The 18,399-nt window shown below is 56.8% G+C and overlaps 1 protein-coding gene across 2 annotated transcripts in view; it reads left to right on the top strand.

The window, feature by feature from the left end:
• Positions 1-18,399, top strand: part of MYT1 (myelin transcription factor 1) — a 70,896-nt gene that overhangs the window by 29,221 nt on the left and 23,276 nt on the right. For both annotated transcript variants that reach the window (XM_008588057.1, XM_008588055.1), the window contains exons 3-11: positions 884-938; positions 1,742-1,772; positions 6,439-6,501; positions 7,211-7,458; positions 8,992-9,858; positions 12,552-12,686; positions 13,339-13,429; positions 14,769-14,882; positions 17,852-18,066. In XM_008588057.1, coding sequence (XP_008586279.1) covers positions 884-938; positions 1,742-1,772; positions 6,439-6,501; positions 7,211-7,458; positions 8,992-9,858; positions 12,552-12,686; positions 13,339-13,429; positions 14,769-14,882; positions 17,852-18,066 — 1,819 coding nt within the window. The remainder of the gene's footprint in view (positions 1-883; positions 939-1,741; positions 1,773-6,438; positions 6,502-7,210; positions 7,459-8,991; positions 9,859-12,551; positions 12,687-13,338; positions 13,430-14,768; positions 14,883-17,851; positions 18,067-18,399) is intronic.

The raw sequence follows: 18,399 nt of genomic DNA, 5'->3' as shown, positions 1-18,399 counted from the left end.
TGGCAAAGCCCTGGCCGCTCTCCTCATGCCCTGCCCCGCCTGGTCTCACTCCTTGGGAGAGAATTGTTTGGCACATCATGGAATGCGTTGGGGTTTTACCTGCCTGCTCAGATTTGTCATGGGGGACACAGGATGAGAATTCTGTCTGTGACCCTCATCCCTAGGCATGTTCCTTCTGTGACTGTTGCCCTCTTGGAGGCTCCCAGGACATTAACCCCCTTGCAGGACAATGTTGTGGGCAGCATCCCCGCGGAGGCTGGTCAGGTGCAGGGGTTATATTTAGGTGGGTGGGACACTGAAGGTTCAGGTAAGGCAGCCAGGCCTTCAAGGCCAGAGGACATGTGGGTTGGAGCTGCTTCAGAATGCTTGTTTCTAAGCATGACCCTAGTGTGTTAGCGGCATCAGCACCTTCTGCTGAGTGGGAAGCCAGGCTCTGGAGGCAGGTTGGGGTCAAAAGCTCCACCAGTGACAACCGCCCTGGTGCCTCAGCACCTCCCTGGCCAGGTGGGCAGTAGGTGTCATTCCCCGCTAGGCCAGGAGACCCTCGTGTTATGAAACACCAGCATTCGTGAGGATCCAGCAGAGCAGGACCCATGCTTCAGCTTTTGTTGGTGGGTGCAGAACTGGGGCAGCGGGAGGGCCCCTTGCCAAGGGGTGGGAGACGCAGATGGGACCCCTCTGAGTCTGGTAGTCGCTGCCTAGCAGTACCCCCACCCCCGGCCTCTCCCATCCTGTGAGCCCACCCTGTCTGTCATTCTGGGTCACAAATTCATCTTCACTGTTGAAGCGTGAATCAGAGCATGGCCAGGTGACCCTCTGGTTTTGCACTCAGGAGGTGCTGCTGGGTTTTCTCATTAATGTCATCGTTGTTTTCTGTTTGCAGATGAGCTTAGAAAATGACGACAAGCGAGCTCGCACACGGTCCAAAGCCCTCCGAGGTGGGTGGTGCTGTCCCCTCCCACAGGATGGCCGAGCCCAGGTCCTCATTCCCCCACAGTTTTTCTCAGAACAAGCCCCCACATCAAATGCACAGGGTCCAGGGATGCCTCTCTCTACGCTGGGCACCTGAGGGCCTTTGGCTCAGACAAACCTGCCCGTGCCAGAGATGTGGAGAGGGTCACAGCCCCACTGGGTGGGGGCAGAGCTTCCATCTTCAGCTCCTCCCCTCCCAGGAGACCAGTGTTGGTGCCACAGGGACTTAAGTTGTTGGGTTGGGCTGGCAGAGGGGTGGGAAGGTGAGGGGCCGAGGTCCTGCTCCCTGGCACCTGGGGCTTCCTGTCGTGCTCCACAGAGTGATCTGGAGCTCTGAGTGTGCCGGGTGTGCCTGCCCCCTTCGGGCCCCATCCTGAGGGACCAGCCACTCTGTCCATCCATCCTGTTCTCTGTACAGCTTGTTCTGGTGGGTCATGGTTCCTTCCAAAAGCAGACTACTATCCGCAGTTAGAGAAAGGGAGACCGTCCCCAGCCCTGAGGGCCAAGAGAGACTGTCTCAGGTGGAGCATCCACCCCTGCCCTGCAAAACTGCCAGGCTCCCCAGGGGAGGGTGTGGAGAGGGTGCCTGACTGGAGGACCTTCCACGAGGTCAGGAAAGGGTGGGGGCCCGGGAATCAGCTCAGCTCTCATGAGGGCTGCTCCACTAGTCCTCGGCAGGCCTCTCGGCTGCTTTCTCCATTCACACTGTTGGGGCAACGTGCCGCTTACATTCCAGCTCCCATGTTTCCTGTTTCTTTCTCTCACCCAGGACCTCCAGAGACCACAGGCGCAGACCTCAGGTAAGGAAGTCTTCCTGAAAGCACTGGCATTACCATATGCCTGTGACCCTAGAGACATCCCAAGTGTCCCAAACAGGGGGCTCTTGGACTGGCCACGCCCACTGATGAGCCCTTGCCCTCCCCAGAGGCCACCTTTCCACTTGCCTGCCCTTTCCCAGCTCTGTCCTGGCCCCAGCACCAGGTGTCTCAGCCTCATGGCAGGACACAGATATGCTCACACCTAGTCACCATAGGACCTGGACTGTCACCATGGTCTCCCAAACCAGCAACAAGGTGGAATCTCACAAATGCCTTTGTGTCAGAAGGTTGGAGGCCCAGTTTGGCCAGAGATGAGAGAATAGGGTTTTCCACATCCCAAGTCTTCCATGGACTGAAATGTTGATCATCTGGCAGGGGCTGAACACAGCCACCCGCAAGAACTGTGACTGTTCCTTGTACTTTCTGGGGATAAGATTCTCACTAAACTGTGAACAAATCCGGGGCAGGGATTGTCTTATTCTTCACCACACAGCTGTGGAGTGGATGGCTTTCTGCCAATCAGGAAAAGGAGAGGACCCCAAAGTTCATCCCGTAAACCTTGTGCAGAGGTGGAACAGGAAGCTAGTGTCCCTCCAGCACTTGCAGCTGTCACTTGGAGATGGGAGGGGTGTGGGAGGGAGCCAGGGTGCTCCAAGCCCCGGGCTCTGCGATGGCCCCACATTACAGTCTCAACCTCAGGGCTTCCCGTGGAAGCATTGCCTGGTGCTGTTATTATCCCATCTGTGAAGTGGGGAGGCCAAGGCTTGGGGTAACATTCATGCAAGGGGGAGGGGCTGACTCTGATGTTCAACCGCTTGGAGCCTACCCCTGGGTCACAGGGTGGGGGCGAGGGTGCTCCACGACAGGCTTTCCCCCAAGGCACAGGGGCTGGCTCCCTGGAGGGGAGACTCTGTTTGATGAGCTGAACCTTGGAAGGAGCAGTGGTCACGACAGCCCACGATGCTCAGAGGGGCCCAGAGGAAAGAGCGGAGAGCCGTCTTCCAGGAGGAGGGGCCCGTGGAGAATTCGGGTGAGGGAGCAGTGGGGGGCACGGGGGGCAGGAAACCTGGGTTTTGGCGACAACAGATGAAGTTATGGGGCAAGTTGGAAAGGTGAACCCAAAAGCCTGGGTGTTCTCTTGTAATTCTGGAATGGCAGAAGGAAAAGTGACCCTCAAAACAGGTTTGTTTTGAAACATTCTGAGAGAAGACCTGGGGTGTGAGTGAGGGGTGACGTGAGCACCTGGATTTCACCACCTCCATTGATCTCATAGTCTCGACCTATTTGCTTGGTCATAGTGAGGCCCCTAAACTTCTCTATGGAGAAACTAGGGGTGAACGCACTGATGTCTCGTGTTCTGGCAGCACCTTTGCCAGCAATTCTTCATGTTTGAATGATGATGCTTGGAGTAGAACAGAACAAAGACTGCCAGGAAATCGGCACGTCCTGCATGGGAGGCAGTCTATGTGCAGAACCCTGTGGTCACAAGCCACCTGTGGGATGTGACCCGCCCTGTGCTCGGGGAGCTCCTGCCTCAGCCATGTGGGATTGTTTACATCTCAGGAAGTGGCAGCTGTGGTTTTCCCCCACCAAAGGCCTGTTCCTCAGGATTCCATGGGCTCTGTCCCAGCAGGGTTCACACTGTGGATGCCAGAACAGGGAGTGGGACCTACAGGAAACAAACTGTGCTGGTCTGTGTGCAAATCATGAAGCCAGGTGAACTCACATGCACAGAACCACTTGTGGTGAAGCCCTGTGTGCAGGACTTTCTCCATGGACAAGGGACTTGCGCTCTGCTGACTCAATTCCATGGCTCGTGGTGCCCCCTCCCCAGCTTGTCCTCTACCCACTCAAGCAGAGCTCCCAGGAAGACACTTGTGCTCTGGGTGGCAGCAGGGTGGTTGTTTACAAGGTGAGCTGAGGAAAGCGTCAGCCTGGAGAGAGCAGACCCTGAGCCTTCTCCGACCTCCAGAGCCCACTTGGAGTTTCCTCTGCCGGAGAGAAGAAACAGACGCGATGGTTCTCCCTTCACACAGTGGAAGTACTGACAGGCACATGGACTTGCATCTTAGTCTGGGTCCATCTGATCACACAGCCCTCAGAGTGACGGCTAGACACGTAGGGTTAGGGCCGGCGTTTTCAAGGCAGAGCTGCTGGGCTCCTCAGGCCTCGCCAAGCTCAGAGGGAGACCACACCTGTGTCCCAACTGCTTGCTGCTTACCCCTCCTCTCCTGGGGTCCTTGAGCCACAGGCCATCTCCTGCTCAGAGGACAGGTGGGAGTGGAGGGTCTTCTACCTGCCCCGGGGTGGGAGGGAAGTCGTCCCTTGGAAGGGTGGTGGCTGATGCACGGGGCTCCAAGCCTGGGATCCGACTCCTCTCCGACCTCAGCTTCCTGGACACCTGCTGTTCATGTTTGAATCCTTCAGAGCCACTTGCAGGACACCTGCTGCGGAGTCCGTGTGCCACGTCCTCCACCAAGCTGCACCCGCTTTGCTTCCCAGCATCTCCGACACCAGCCCTGGACAGGTGTAGGAGCTGAGCCTGGGCAGCCCAGAGGTCTTGCTGTTGAGTGGCAGGGTGAGGCGTTGATTCAGGTCTGCCTCTCCTCCCACAGTGGTGTGCTCGTAGGTGAATCTGTTTGACCTGCGAGGCTCAAGGCTGACGTCTGCTGGTGCTACAGCCTCTGAAGGCTCCCTTGGATGCTGGGTAGGGAGCAGGAGTCTAATGGCTGTCTAGCTTCCTGTCCCAAAGTGGCCTTGCTGCTCCATGCACTTGGGCTCACAGTCCTGTCTTGTACTCTCTGAGGCTGCGGCTGGAAGGTGCTGGCCCACCTGGTTGGGGACAAGGACTCTTGGGAACTGGGGGTGGACGGGTGGCTTGGAGTGGTGACGTGTCGGGGGCAAGGCTAGCCCCACAGGCCTCCACAGCAGCTGTCACCTAATTGCCTGATTAACTAAGTGATTAATCGACTAATTAGGATCTCAGCTTCGAATCCCCAACAAGGAGCTTTTGTGAAAAGTTTCAAAGCTGGTTCTTGAGAGAGTGAAGGCAAGTGTGGGCCTGGATTTTCGAACAGACTGGCCGGGTGCAGTGGCACCTCCCCACTGTCTGGAAAGGAAATCCGCGGCAGGATGTGGCTGTCTTCCCTCCTCCCTCCTTCCCTCTTTCTTTCTTCTTTCTTAACACATTGAAAATCAGCACTAACAGTCGCCATGGTGGCCCCGCCGGGGAGGGCTGTAGAGCTTCCCCGTCAGAGCCCCCTGCTCCCTCACGGCTGCTGTCGAGCGTGGGGTCAGGGTAGGGCTCAGGCTCCGCAGCTGCCTGTTTCTTCCTGACACGGTCAGTGAGAGTGGCCAGCACGACCAGTTGAGCCCACAGCTGTCTGCAGTCGAGCCTGTGGTCAGTCAAACTAGAACTGTCAGAGGCGTCTAGACAGACTTTGGGGGTGGTGCCCCTTTCCCTGGGTCCCAGGAGTGCGTCAGTGGTATGGCCCATACCTTCCTCCCTTTACAGGCTCTGGAAAGATGTGCTCGTGTTTTAGGGCAGCCTGATCCCAGGCAAGAGCGAGCTCAATCCTGTTAAAAGCATGTTCTTCCCACATTGACCAGGGCTGTCTCTGTCCTCCCTCAAGGAGCTCAGGCTGTCCCACCTCTTGCAGGTGACTGCTTTCTCCATCGCGCTGTTCTGCATTTATGCAGGGCAATGGCAGCTCCTCGCAGGCCTTGATCCATGGATGTGTTGACAGCCTGCAGGAGCCTGGGATGTGGCGTGGACCCTGGCCTCATACCGCACACAGGCCCTTTGCAGTGCTCTTGCCTGAGGGCTCCTGATGGAACTGTAGCCCCGCTGCAGCATTGGGCAGCCTGGTCAGAGCTCCCCACTCACTCGTGTGGTTATGTTGGGAGACAGATGATAGTTGAGTGCGAGGGACTCCTGGGGCTCTCTCCTCCATCCCCTTGTACTTGCCAGCCCTGAGGTGGGAGCTGCCCTTCTCAGCACAGCCCAAGAGGCCTCCACTGAGGCCCGGTGGTCGGCTCTTATCTCCTCGGCCCTCCTGGCTTCACCAGGCTGCAGCTCCTGGGGTGGGGTTCTTGCCTCTGCGTGTGTTCACCCTCAGGTGGGGCCCGTGGCTTGGGCCACACAGAGCCCTTCCTGCCTGGTAGCCGGTTTGCTTTGCCGGGGTGAAGGGTGTTGCCCTCAATGGCCACAGTCTTTGAAATATCCATGACGGCCACAGAGAAGTCCAGCTTGTGTACTTTGGACATGAGCCAGACTCAGGCAGTGAGCCCTCTGCAGAGAGAGAGGGTGCTATGTCCTGGGACCCCTCAGAGGGCTTTGTTGAAAGTCCCTGAGCTTGGTGGCAGCTGGCAGAGCACCTGCAGAGGGAAGGGAAGCTGTCCAGGGAACGCTGGCACTAGAAGTCTTGTTCTTATACACACAGATCTTTAATTAACACACTCATAAAACTGGAATGGGCCATTCATTTATTTAGATGGGGTGAGTCATTTCATTAATTTTTAGCAGACTGCAAGCAGTCGTTTTGAGGTGAACTGTTTGGAGACAATGTTCTCCCCAGGATGAGGTTCTGGGGTGGGCCTGAGCTTCGGACCCTGCCACTTGAGGTGACCTCCCCTGCTTGTTCCCCAGCTGCCCCACCCCAGGATGCACGGGCTCAGGACACGTCCGCGGCAAGTACTCCAGGCATCGGAGGTGAGGCCCCTTGGCTCTCGCAGAGGTTCCTGGGAGGGAGGTTAGGAGCCCCTTCCCCTGCTCTGGGCACTTTAATGGATTAAAACCTGAGGCCAGGCTGACCCCAGCCCTTCTAAGCTGCAGCATCCTTCCACTCGAGCACGCCATGGGGGACAGCGACCACCTGGCCTGGCGCCTTTGTTTTCCTGTCAGTGCTGCTGCAAGGACTGGATGAGTCTATGCCTGAGAGCAGGCCTGAGTAGGGTGACTGCATGTGTTGCTGCTGGGTGGTCAATCTGACCTTGCGGGCCCCCACTGCAGGGCCAGGGTCAGACAGTGGGTGTGGGGTTCTGGGGGTGAAGAAGGGAGGGCCCAGGGTAGGAGGGAGTGTGTGAGGTCAGACAGGTGAGTGTGGGGTGCTGGCTGGTTTGGTGGGATGGGTCAGGGAGGAGCAGTCTGGCCAGCGGGCCCTGCAGGCAGGAAGGACGTGGCCCATGGCATTAGGTCTTCTGATTGGTCAAGAGAAGCAGGAAATGCAATTTAGGACACAATCAGGAACTTTTGATGCATGTCATTAAATGTAAAAATTTAAACACATCAGAGTTTTGGACTTCTAGCTGAGAGCGGCTGCGGAGGGTAGAGGGAGGGCCCTGGGGAGGGGCTTGGGACCGTCTGAGTCCTCCCGTGGCCCCCAGCCCTGCTCTCTCCTCTTCCCGCTCTTCTCTCCCAGCTTACAGAGCTGCCCTCTGGCCAAGAAGAGGAAGCTGGAGGGAGCTGAGGCCCAGCACCTGGCGTCCAAGAGGAAGTCGCACCCCCTGAAGCTGGCCCTGGACGAGGGCTATGCTGTGGACAGCGACGGCAGTGAGGACGTGGAGGTGAAGGACGCCTCTGTTTCGGATGAATCAGAAGGAACTCTGGAGGAGGCCGAGGCCGAGATGTTAGGACAGGAGGAGATTCATCGCCCTGAGCCAGCTGAAGGTGCTTTGTCGCTCTTTCTGTCCTGAATAAAGGGCGCTTAGTGTGCCCTTGGAGAATAGCAGCCTGTGAGAGGGGAGGGCTCACTCTGAGTGACAGAAAGCCCTTCTTGAGAACAAGGCATGTCTTGTCCCAACATGTGCTGGGCTTCCTGGGAGAGATGCCTGCTCAGGGTGTTTGTGGGGTCTGTGATGTGTCTGTGCGTATGCAGGAGAGAGGCAGGACAGACACACAGACACGGCTGGTGTGTGTGTTTCAGCAGGTGTGTCTGCATACATGGGAGGGAGGCAGACAGACAGATGACATGGGACTGTGTCTCTGTGTGTCTGTACATTGGGGTCTTAGACAGACCCCATCTTGCCCGGCCTTCCAGGAGAGCTGCCTGGGGCAGGGTGAGGAGTCTGCTTAGCCCCAGATTGCTCACAGACAGGTACTGAGGACACACCTCAGGTTGAACATCAGGTGAACAAGCACCGTGTGGGGGGCTCTGAAGACGGGGGCAGCCAGGGAAGCCAGCAGGGGAACGAGGAAAGTAGAGAGGGGCCCAGCTTCCTTGTGGGGCCCACAAGGACTGGCTGTGTCAGGGCATGCAGCCCGTGGTGAATGCGGGGGAAGGTGGCCCCTGGGCCCTGGAAGGAGGAGTCTGTATCCCTAAGAGCTCTGGCAAATCTGCAGAGTCCTAGGGGTTGGACTGAGGCCTGAGGTCCAGCCCCCTGTTAACATCTCTCTAAGCTTCTGATGTCAGCTGACCTTGAAGGGTCCAAAATGAATTTTTATTTTATTTTGGAAACCAATCTAGGAAGTATCCCCATACCCATCTCCCTCCTGGGGCTCTGGAGTGAGTGTGCAGCCCCTGGAATCAAGCTAGTCCTGGATCCCACGTAGAAAACACACTAACTTGCCTGCTTTCTTATGTGGAAGGCATTTGGACTTCAGATATCTGCCCTGGGCCAGGTGCTGCTTGGCCTCTCCCCCGCTGGGGTGGGCGGATGGTGGGGCTGGGTCCTACGATGCTGGGAGCGCTGGACTGAGAGTCCTTGCTGACAGTCCCACAGGGCGTGTGTATGGTGAGACCCACTACAGCTTAGTGATTGTGGTTAAAAGATTTAAATGTGGGTCCTTTAAAAATATAAATTTATTTACTGTTTTCCAATCATGAAATAATTTTTAAAAATCTGATTTTCTCTTTAAGCTCCATAAATGGACCATAAAAACTATAAAATGCAGGTTTAGCTGATGGGAGAAAAATAATAATAGAAAATATCAAAGTAATTCCCAGCTTAAAAAATATATTAGCAGCTCATGACCTTCCTCCTCAAATGAGTCCACCGTGATCTCTGGATTCAGGCAGAGGGGCTGACAGAAACGACCACCCCACATCTCCACTTCTGAAGTCTCATGTTTCCCCCAGGCTGTGGCACTGAGGGTGGGTGGTGGGGCAGGGTGGAGGGCTGGCTGGTATGCTGGGGACCAGAGACCTGCAGACTTCCCCATGCTCTCTCCTCCAGCCCCTGTGGTATTTCTGGTTTTGTGCAGGAAGGAGCCCCATCAAGTCCTGTCTTGGATCCAACCCTGTCAGCAGCCCTGCTGGCTCCTCCAAGGGCAGCTACGGCAGCTACCAGGGGGTCATCGCAACTTCCCTCCTAGACTTGGGCCAGATTGCCAAAGAGCCCCTAGTGGGGGAGGACTCAGACCAAGTGGCGAGGCCAGGCCCTTCTACTGTGCACCTGCTTCAGGAGGAGGCTGCAGAGGGAGCCACCAGCGACGAGGGCGAGAAGGACCTCTTCATCCAGCCAGAGGACGCAGAGGAGGTTGTTGAAGTCACCAGCGAGCATTCCCAGGATCTGTGTCCCCAGTCCCTGGAGGATGTGGTCAGGGAGGAGTGCAACAAGCAGAAAGGCATCCTGGGTCACGAGGATGAGGAGGAGGAGGAGGAAGAAGAGGAGGAGGAGGAGGACGAGGATGAGGATGAGGAGGATGAGGACGAGGACGAGGATGAAGAGGAGGAGGAGGAGGAAGGGGAGGAGGGGGCAACTCCTGATGTCATCTTCGAAGACGATGCCTCTCACACCTCTGCCCAGAAGGCCCCTGAGCTCCGGTGCCCAGAGCCTCCCAGTCCCAAGCCTGAATGCTCTGTCATTGTGGAGGTCCGCTCAGACGATGACAGGGACGAGGACACACGCTCCCAGAAGTCCACGGTCACGGCCGAGTCGGAGATGCATGACATGATGACCCGTGGGAACCTGGGCCTCCTGGAGCAGGCCATCGCCCTGAAGGCCGAGCAAGTGCGCGCCGTCTGCGAGCCAGGCTGCCCACCTGCCGAGCAGGGCCAGCTGGGCCCGGGCGAGTCAGGGAAGGCGGCAAAGCCCCTGGATGCTGTGCGGAAGAGCTGCTACAGTAAAGGTAGGGGCTGGGGTGGCCTGGCCACTCATCCCGTCATCCAGGGACATGCAGCCTCCACCCCCAGGCATGAAGATGCTGAGGGAGAGACAGCCAGAGTCCTTCAGGCAGGGGTGGGGGGAAGGCAGAGAAGTAGACACAGGGACAAATTCACACACAACACAGAGCGAGGTCAGATGCTGAGGAGATGGGCTCATGCTCCTTCTCATGGGTGCCTTGGAGAGAGACACAGCTGAGACATGGGAGAAGGAGCCAGGCGGGAGGGATAGGACCCAGCCGCAGTGGGTGGCCACAGCAGCATCTGCTGTCTGGAGATGGTTGGGCCCAGCCTGTCCCTGCCACCATGACTTGTGCCAGTGGCAGAGGTTGTGCTATGACAGAACCCACCCTTGACTGCCTTTGGCCTTGGAAAGCACCACGCTGGGCCATGTCGATCCTCTAGCGGGGCTGAGCAAATAGACCCAGAGATGTCTGTCCCTTGCTCTTCTGGAGGGAGCAGCCTGCTGTTGGCTTTGCTTTTACCTCTGGACAAGGCCCTGAGCAGGGTGTAGAGGTGGCATCCCCAGGCTTCACCGAGTGACTGACATCCAGGGAAGAAGTCAGGCCAGGCTGCTAGGAAGGGATTTGGGGCTGGGCTGGGAGGGGCTGGGAGACTGGAGGGCCAGGTCTGAGGACAGATTCCCAGTGAGTGGCTGTAGCCACCATTGTCATGAGGGCATCTGGGAACAGTCTGGGGCAGGCTGGCTCTGCTCTGCTCACTGCCCATCTGAACGACCTCCTCAGCTAAAGGGCAGCGGCCTGGGGCACAAGTTCAGTGTTGGCTGGGGCTGCTCCTGAGTAAGTCAACCTAACCCTGACAAGGAGACCAGGTGTTGGACAGGCCAGCTCTGACCCCATCTGACCCACTGGGCCAGGTGCTGAGGACCCTCTACAGAGAAACCTGGACACTTGGCCTCTATTCTCCTAAGACCAGGGAGCTGCCCCGACCTCAGCTTCTTCTTTCCCTACCCTAGTCAGGCCTCTCTTGTCTAGATGAATGCAGGTGTGGGGATCCCTGTGCTCGTCCACTGACTGTCCCCAGAAAGGGTTACCTGAGACCAGGGAGGGGGCAGATAGGAGAGAGGTCTGGGTGGGCTGTGACCCAGACTCTGGAGCCAGAAACCAAAAACGCTGGAGCTGCAGATGTTGGCAGGCTTTGGGAGAACACATCTGGGTCACGGAGAGACAGATCTGAGTGAGACGTAACTTAAGAGGCATCATAGCCAGGAATTCAGTGGAGAAATAAGGGACACATTTTATGGGAACACTCATGCATCTGAAACAAGCTCGGGGACAGCTTGTATCCTCAGCAGGAGACACAGCTGGAGATGTGATTTCAGGGTGAGGTGGGCCCAGAGGACGGCTCTCGAGGGGACACAGACTGGGGATGGCCGCTCCAGGGCCCCAATTTTGGCCTGCACTCTCAGGCTCTGGCCTTGAGGGCGATGGCACAAGGGGACAAAGGGTGAGGTGAAGCAGACTCGGGGGCAGGTGCGGGGCTCGGGCGCTGTTGCTCATCTTGGCATGGCAGGCTCGGGGCCCACAGGTTGGGGCAGACTTTGGTGGGACATGTACGAGGAGCACAGGCACTGAGTGATGGCCCCAGGTCCAGGTATTTGGGGGACTCAGACATGTGGGACAGACATTGGGGGACCCAGATGCAAGGGATGCTACCTCCAGGGGTCGATTTTGAGGGCATGGACCCAGAGGAACAGAGCCTTGGGTGACACAGGTGGCAGAGCTGAGGACTTGAGGCAATGCTCAGTCAGACTGTGGGGATATGCAAATGTCGACATGTGGTGGATGGACAGCGGGACTGGGTTTAAAGACTGACCTCGGGGTGCAGATACAGCAAGAGTTCTGGATGCAGGCTGAGGGGCAGCAGCAGCAAACTCAGGAGGGAGGTGCTGGGCACAGATTCGGGAGCCCACAGGATGCCCCCATCTGAACAGGTGGGGTCTGACTTCCTGCCTACTTGAACTCGGAGCATCAGGGCCAGGGCTTCTTCCCATGGGAGCCCTTGCTAGGGCTCCACCCTCTCTGGGGTGGGTGTTCTGAGATCAGCACTGTGGCATCTGCACCCTCCCAAAGGGGACGGCTCATCTAGCAGGACTTTCTCTGAGATGTCAGCTGTGTTCTGAAGATCCTCCGTGTCCCTTCTGGTCCCCACACTCAATTGTGATCTATCTGAGCCTGCAGAGGCTAGAAGAGGTCAATAACTGAGATTTGGGTTTAAATTTCTGCTCAGGCATTTATTAGTCATGCAGCCTTGGATAAGTTACTTGACCTCTTTATCCTCCTGCTGTCAAGTCCCAAGGACATCACCTGGCTGGCTCTCGAGGCCTCCACACCATCAGCAGGAGGGAAGAAAGGGGACTCCAGCTACCGTCGAGGTTGTTCTCTTTAAAACCCTGCACATCCTGCTATTTGGTGTAGTCAGGGCAGTCTTTGGGCTTTTACATGCAGATAGCCAGAGTTGGACCAGTTTCTCTAGGGTCACCTCACTGTCCAGCCTCTGGTCCCTCTTGGGCTCCTGAGAAGCCTCCCTTCTCTCTGGACAGTCAGAGTGAGGGGTCATGAGCTGTCCCTGCGCCCTCCATGCTCACCACCCACCATCCAGCTTCCTGGCTCTAAACAACACACCTTGTATGTTTTAGATCCTTCAAGAGCTGAGAAGCGTGAGATCAAGTGTCCAACACCAGGCTGTGACGGCACTGGCCATGTTACTGGGTTGTACCCTCACCACCGCAGCCTGTCTGGCTGTCCACACAAAGACAGGATCCCCCCAGAGAGTGAGTAGCTGCACGCACTGTTAACCCAAATTGTGGAGCTCAGGCCTTCTCTGAGGTGTCTGGGTGATGTCTGTGGAGGGGAATGGCCTCCCAGGGTCCTGTCCCTTTGGTTTGTTCGAATGCTCATCTGTACCTCCTCCCCAGACTGCCTAAGCCCAAACTTGAGCCCTCTGAGGCTGGGGACCTGCAACCCATGCTGCTGTCAACCTGGAGGTGCCAGCCCGGGTCATCACCCCTGAGAGACTGCCACAGACAGATCGACTGGAGGGCAGGCCAGGGTCACTGAGCTGGGGAGGCAGAGGTCTTCATGCAGTGACCTCTATACTCTGAAAGTTCAGGAAGCAAATGTCTGTCCTTACCTTGGGCTAGAAGCAATAATGGTGGAAATTAAGTTTAGGGGCCGGAACACAGAACAATGGGAGGCTTTAAAGCCGAGTCTGGTTTCTGTTGCAGGAGGCAGGGACCACCGTGGAAAGGGTGTGCCTGGACCAGGCTGAGGGTGGGGCTCACATTTGCAGGCTCTTGGGGGCTGGGGCTGCCCCAGGTTGTTGCTCCAATCCACTTATAAAGCTGCAGCCCGTGGGCAGGGCTCCGGCCCCCGTGCACTCACCCACTCTCTCTGTCTTGGCCCCCCTCCCCGGTTCTCTCATAGTCTTGGCCATGCATGAGAATGTGCTGAAGTGCCCCACTCCTGGCTGCACAGGCCAGGGCCACGTGAACAGCAACCGCAACACGCACAGAAGGTACTTGGGCTGAGCCAGCATGTGGTGGGGGATCTGGGCTGGGCCTGCAGTGTTCGTCCCTGCCCTGGCCTTGAGCCCTTACCTAGGATGGTGCTCTAGCCTGCCAGGTACCCCCTGAGTGCCACCCTCCACAGAAGGTACTTGGGCTGAGCCAGCATGTGGTGGGGGATCTGGGCTGGGCCTGCAGTGTTTGTCCCTGCCCTGGCCTTGAGCCCTTACCTAGGATGGTGCTCTAGCCTGCCAGGTACCCCCTGAGTGCCACCCTTCTTCCTGCCTGCTGCCCCAGTGGGTGGTTATAAAGTCAGGACAGGCCTAGGATGCAAGGGGCCTTTGTGTGGGCAGAGCAGGATTCAGAGGTGCAGTCACCCAGTGGTGTTGCTGTTTGTACCCCTGTGAGCTGGGGGTCCTGAGAAACCAGAGGGTGGCTCATGGAGAGTGAGCATGCACCCTTTCAGATATGTATGATGCCTGTGTGGAAAGCCAGGTGGAGACTTTGTGTCCTGCCCATATGTGGAAAACCTCTGCACACTGGCTCTTGCCAGTGGGTGGAGAGAAAGTGCAGACATGGACAGGAACCTCAGAAGGCCAGCCTTGCACTCTGGGCTGCTCTCTGGGAGCACTGAGACCCGGGTGGGAGCAAGGCTTGCAGGCCACCCTCCAGGTTTAGTTGTCGGCCCATTTTCCACGGCCACACCCCCAGCCTCACCCAGAGCACCGTGGGTGGCGGTGGACTCTGTGGCATGTGCCTTTACCCCAGCAGGCACATGATCAGCTGAAAGAACTGCCAGAGCTTTTGAGGTCACTTCATTTGGAAAAAGGCCAAGTTCCCGAGTGATGTGATTACATCACCTCTCTAGGCTGGCTGAGGGGCTGGCGCTGGAGCTCACAGTCAACTCAGCCTGATGGGTGAAGCTGATCCTCCATGGCATAGATTGGGCATTTTCCTGGGAGGGGCTGTGTCCTCCTGAGTCAGCACCATGGTCATGGGCCAGGGGAGGTGAGGGCAGGTCTATCCCTCACCCACACCCACAGCCACACAGAGCAGGCATCTTCGCCCAGAGCTTTGAAGGCCTTAGTATGTATTTCATCTTTGTGCGTCATTGGCTTAGAATTTCCCACAACAGAAACTGATTAGGCAGCTTGAACTCTGAGGGCTCAAGGACAGAGCCAGACAGAAAACCTCTGTCCTGCAGAATGACAGGCTTGTTCTGCCTCTCGGCTTCTTGCACGCCTGCGGCTCTCGTGTCTGAATGATGTTGTTCCGAGAACCACATGCCTGGCCACCGGGACAGGCCAGGCTTGGGGGAGGCTCAGATGTCCCCCCTTTTCCTTGCTCTAGTTTGTCTGGGTGTCCCATTGCTGCCGCTGAAAAATTAGCCAAATCTCATGAGAAGCAGCAGCCGCAGACAGGAGACCTTTCCAAGAATAGCTCCAGTTCCGATCGGATCCTCAGGTGAGTGAAATGAACCACAGGACAGAGGGGCTGCCTTCTGGGTGCCAGTCTCTCCCAGGCTCTGTGTGAGTGTGTGAGTGTATGTGTACACACCCCAGGGGCCTCCCCCAGGGCAGAACTGAGGAGCAGTTTTAGGGGTCACATGGGACAGACACGTCTGCCACATTGCCAGCGCCTCCACCAAGGCCCTAACACCAGCCTTAGCCACAGGCTGTTCCGCCTTGCTCTCCCCAAAGACATCTGGAATGACCACGTGAGGCTATTCAGGGATTTGTTTGTGGAGATGCTGGTCCTCTCTGCAGAGAGCAGATTGCACCAGCCAAGGGCCACAGCTGTCCAGCAAGCACCCCAAGCTACTAATCCCTGGCTGTCCTGTCTGCCTCTCCCCTGCCTTAGGGATAGACCCTAAGCCAAGGGAGAGGGGTGGTGCAGGTGTTGCTCTGAGACAGCAGTAGGCATGTGTGCACATAGGTGTGTGTGCACGGGTGTAGGGATGTGTGTGCATATCTGCATGCCTGTGTATGTGCATGCATGTGAGTATGTTTACATGTGAGTGCGGGTGCAAATGTGTATGCACATGGAGACAGGCTTTCATCGATAAGAGGGACTCCAAAAGACCATTCAGAATGTATCTGCTTGGTGTCCCCTACATCCATGTGACCCTGGGAGGTGGGTGGCCAGAGGCTCAGGGACTTGCCCAAGGCCACCCCTCCCAGCCAGTCTGGCTTCAGAGTCTTGCTGTCCACCACATCTCTCCACCTGGTGGGGCCAAGTGCCTGGACTGTGAGGCACTCCTTGTCTGGGACACTCCAACCTGCTCCTTTCCCAACTCACTGTCCTTACTCAGTGGACACCCTGCTCCCACTTTCTCAGAGGAGCTGGAACATGCACATTTCCCCCTCCCTGGTTCTGAGACCCCCGCTCCATGTCTGTCTCCTCAAATGAGAGTGTGTTCTACTGGCTGGCACGAGTGAATGATAGCACAGCCCTTCTCACTGCCCACCTCCTTTCAGGGCCCTCCTGGCCCTGTCCCTCCCTGGCACATGCCTGGAAAAGTCCAGCCAGATGATCTTAACCGCTCCCCTTGGCTGTGCCACACCCTGATCCTTCCCGGGGCTGCTCTGGAGGGTTTCTCAGAAGCTGTGGGTCTCTGGGCAGGATGGGGATTCGCCTTCCTGCCCTGAGGGCATGCTCGCCTCCCATCCATGGTGCCTGCAGCTCCACCAGGCCCTGCTGGCTCTCCACCCACAGCTCTCCCGGTGGGTTGAGGCTGCTTCTCTCCTCTGTCTTACTTGCTGTTCCATCCAGCTTCCTGTCAGTTCCTAATTTGATCCTTTCCCTGCCTTGATCTAAGTCACTGATAAAATCTCAAACTGTGGTTTGGCCCTGGTGTGAGGCAGGTGAGGCTGGGGAGAGCGTCAAATAGGCTCCAGCCACAGAGGCTGCACTCCCTGGGTCTTAGCCTCAGTTTGCTCACCTATGAAAGCAGAACAACAAACTTGGAAGTTTCTCATGGGGCTTCAGTGACTCTCTGCCTTCCCCAGCCCACTGTGCACCCTCGCCGAACAGTAGTGATTGTGGCAGGGGCCTCCTGTCAGGCCCTGTTGATTCTGTAAAAGGCTTCTGCAAAGCTTTGCTGCCACCATGGATACTGAGTCTATAGATTCTGGCTGAAGCCCTGACCAAGGAAGCCATCAAAAAGTGGTACCAATCTGAAGTTTAAAAGTAACCAGGCCCCTGCTGGCACCTGCTGGTTTTGCTCTTGCCACTTCTCCAGAAGCGGCGGGTCCAGAGTCCAGCCTGGGCCCCGACTTTCTTGGGGAAGGGGCACATGCCTGTGCCTGGTGGTGTTTGGTTTCTCCAGGCCCTTTAGTGGTGGCCCTGTCATGGTTACACCAGGTGTCTCTTCTAAGGCCATGTGCATGTTCTTGTAGCACCCAGTGCCTTGGAAGTCCTCACCATCAGCTTCTTAACTCCACTGACCACACCTTTCTGGACCAGAGCCATTGCTCCTCTCTCCCTCCGTCTCTGAGCTGACCGGTGTGGAAGCCCCTCAGTACGCTGTGGGGTCACCAGCCTTCTTTCCTGCCTCCTGTGCTGTCTGGGCCAGTGTCTTCATGCTATCTTTTGTGTGTGTAAAAACTTGAACTCTTTGAGTGCTTGCAGTGGCTTTTCATGCCTGTCATGGACCCTTCCAGAAGCCTCTAGGAGGCATTTCAACCTGGCTTAAAGAAGAGGACAGCTGAGGGCCAAGCCCCTGACTGAGTAAAGAGCTGGGTCAGGCCTGGTTCCAAGGCCACTCTTGGCTTTTCATGCCTGTCATGGACCCTTCCAGAAGCCTCTAGGAGGCATTTCAACCTGGCTTTAAGAAGAGGACAGCTGAGGGCCAAGCCCCTGACTGAGTAAAGAGCTGGGTCAGGCCTGGTTCCAAGGCCACTCTTCAGGAATGCACTGACCCAGGTCCCCTCTAGACTCCCTAATTCCTTCCTTGCTGGGGAGTTTTAGGTTATTCTGCCACTGGAATTCTGCCTTGGAGTGGCTCGCTGCTGTCCTGGGCTGTGTGACCGTTGGGCTGCCTGCCAAGGGCTTGCACTAATTGTAGCTAAGCTGTTTGAAATCTGCTCTTTTGTTCTGGGGAAAGTCTCAGGCTCTCCCACCTCTGGCTAATGCTGTTGGCTTGAGGACACACCTGGCTCTGCCGCCATTTCCTCTAGGTGCATCTTGCTTCCTCCTTGCAGGCAACTCTTCCTCATGCAGGTCACAGGCCTGCTCCAGGTGCCCTGTACCCTGAGAGGTGGATTTCTGACCAGGCTTTAGTGGTGGGATATTGGAGAGGAGGGGTCTCCCTGGGTCTCCATTCTCACTGGACCCTGTGGGACCCTTGCCTGGGCTGTGGGATGGAGGGGCAGGTAGCATGGGGTCCCTAGGTCCCATCCTCAAGGGCTCTGCATCTCTGTCCTGAACCCCAGGCCCATGTGCTTTGTGAAGCAGCTCGAGGTCCCTCCGTATGGGAGCTACCGGCCCAATGTGGCCCCTGCTACGCCCAGGGCCAACTTGGCCAAGGAGCTGGAGAAGTTCTCCAAGGTCACCTTTGACTACGCAAGTTTCGATGCTCAGGTTTTTGGCAAACGCATGCTTGCCCCAAAGATTCAGACCAGCGAAACCTCACCTAAAGCCTTTCAATGTAAGTTGGGGAGCATTGTTCTTTCTGTTCCTGCGCTGCTCCTGGGAGGGGCAGGAGTCGAGGGGCGGTGGAGGAGGGCCTCTCAACGAGCTAGAAAGGAGGCGATCTCTCCTGAGAACTTAGCAGTCCCAGTGGACGCCATTGTGGCTTCCCGGGGGCCTGCATCTCTTCATTGCCTCTCTTCGTTCACTGTTAACCTTTATGTATCTCCTAATTATTTGTGAAACAAAACCCAGATCCTTTATGGGTGTGTATGTCCAAAGACTTAAGAATAACTTCACTGACGTGGTCCATCCTGAGAGAGCCCACTCTTCCAAGCATCCTCATGCAACT

The sequence above is a fragment of the Galeopterus variegatus genome, unplaced genomic scaffold (assembly GCF_000696425.1).
Source record: "Galeopterus variegatus unplaced genomic scaffold, G_variegatus-3.0.2 Scaffold4651, whole genome shotgun sequence".
In the NCBI taxonomy this organism is placed as follows: Eukaryota; Metazoa; Chordata; class Mammalia; order Dermoptera; family Cynocephalidae; genus Galeopterus; species Galeopterus variegatus.
Note: the sequence above shows the minus strand (reverse complement) of the source record. Positions and strands in the feature narration are given on the sequence as shown.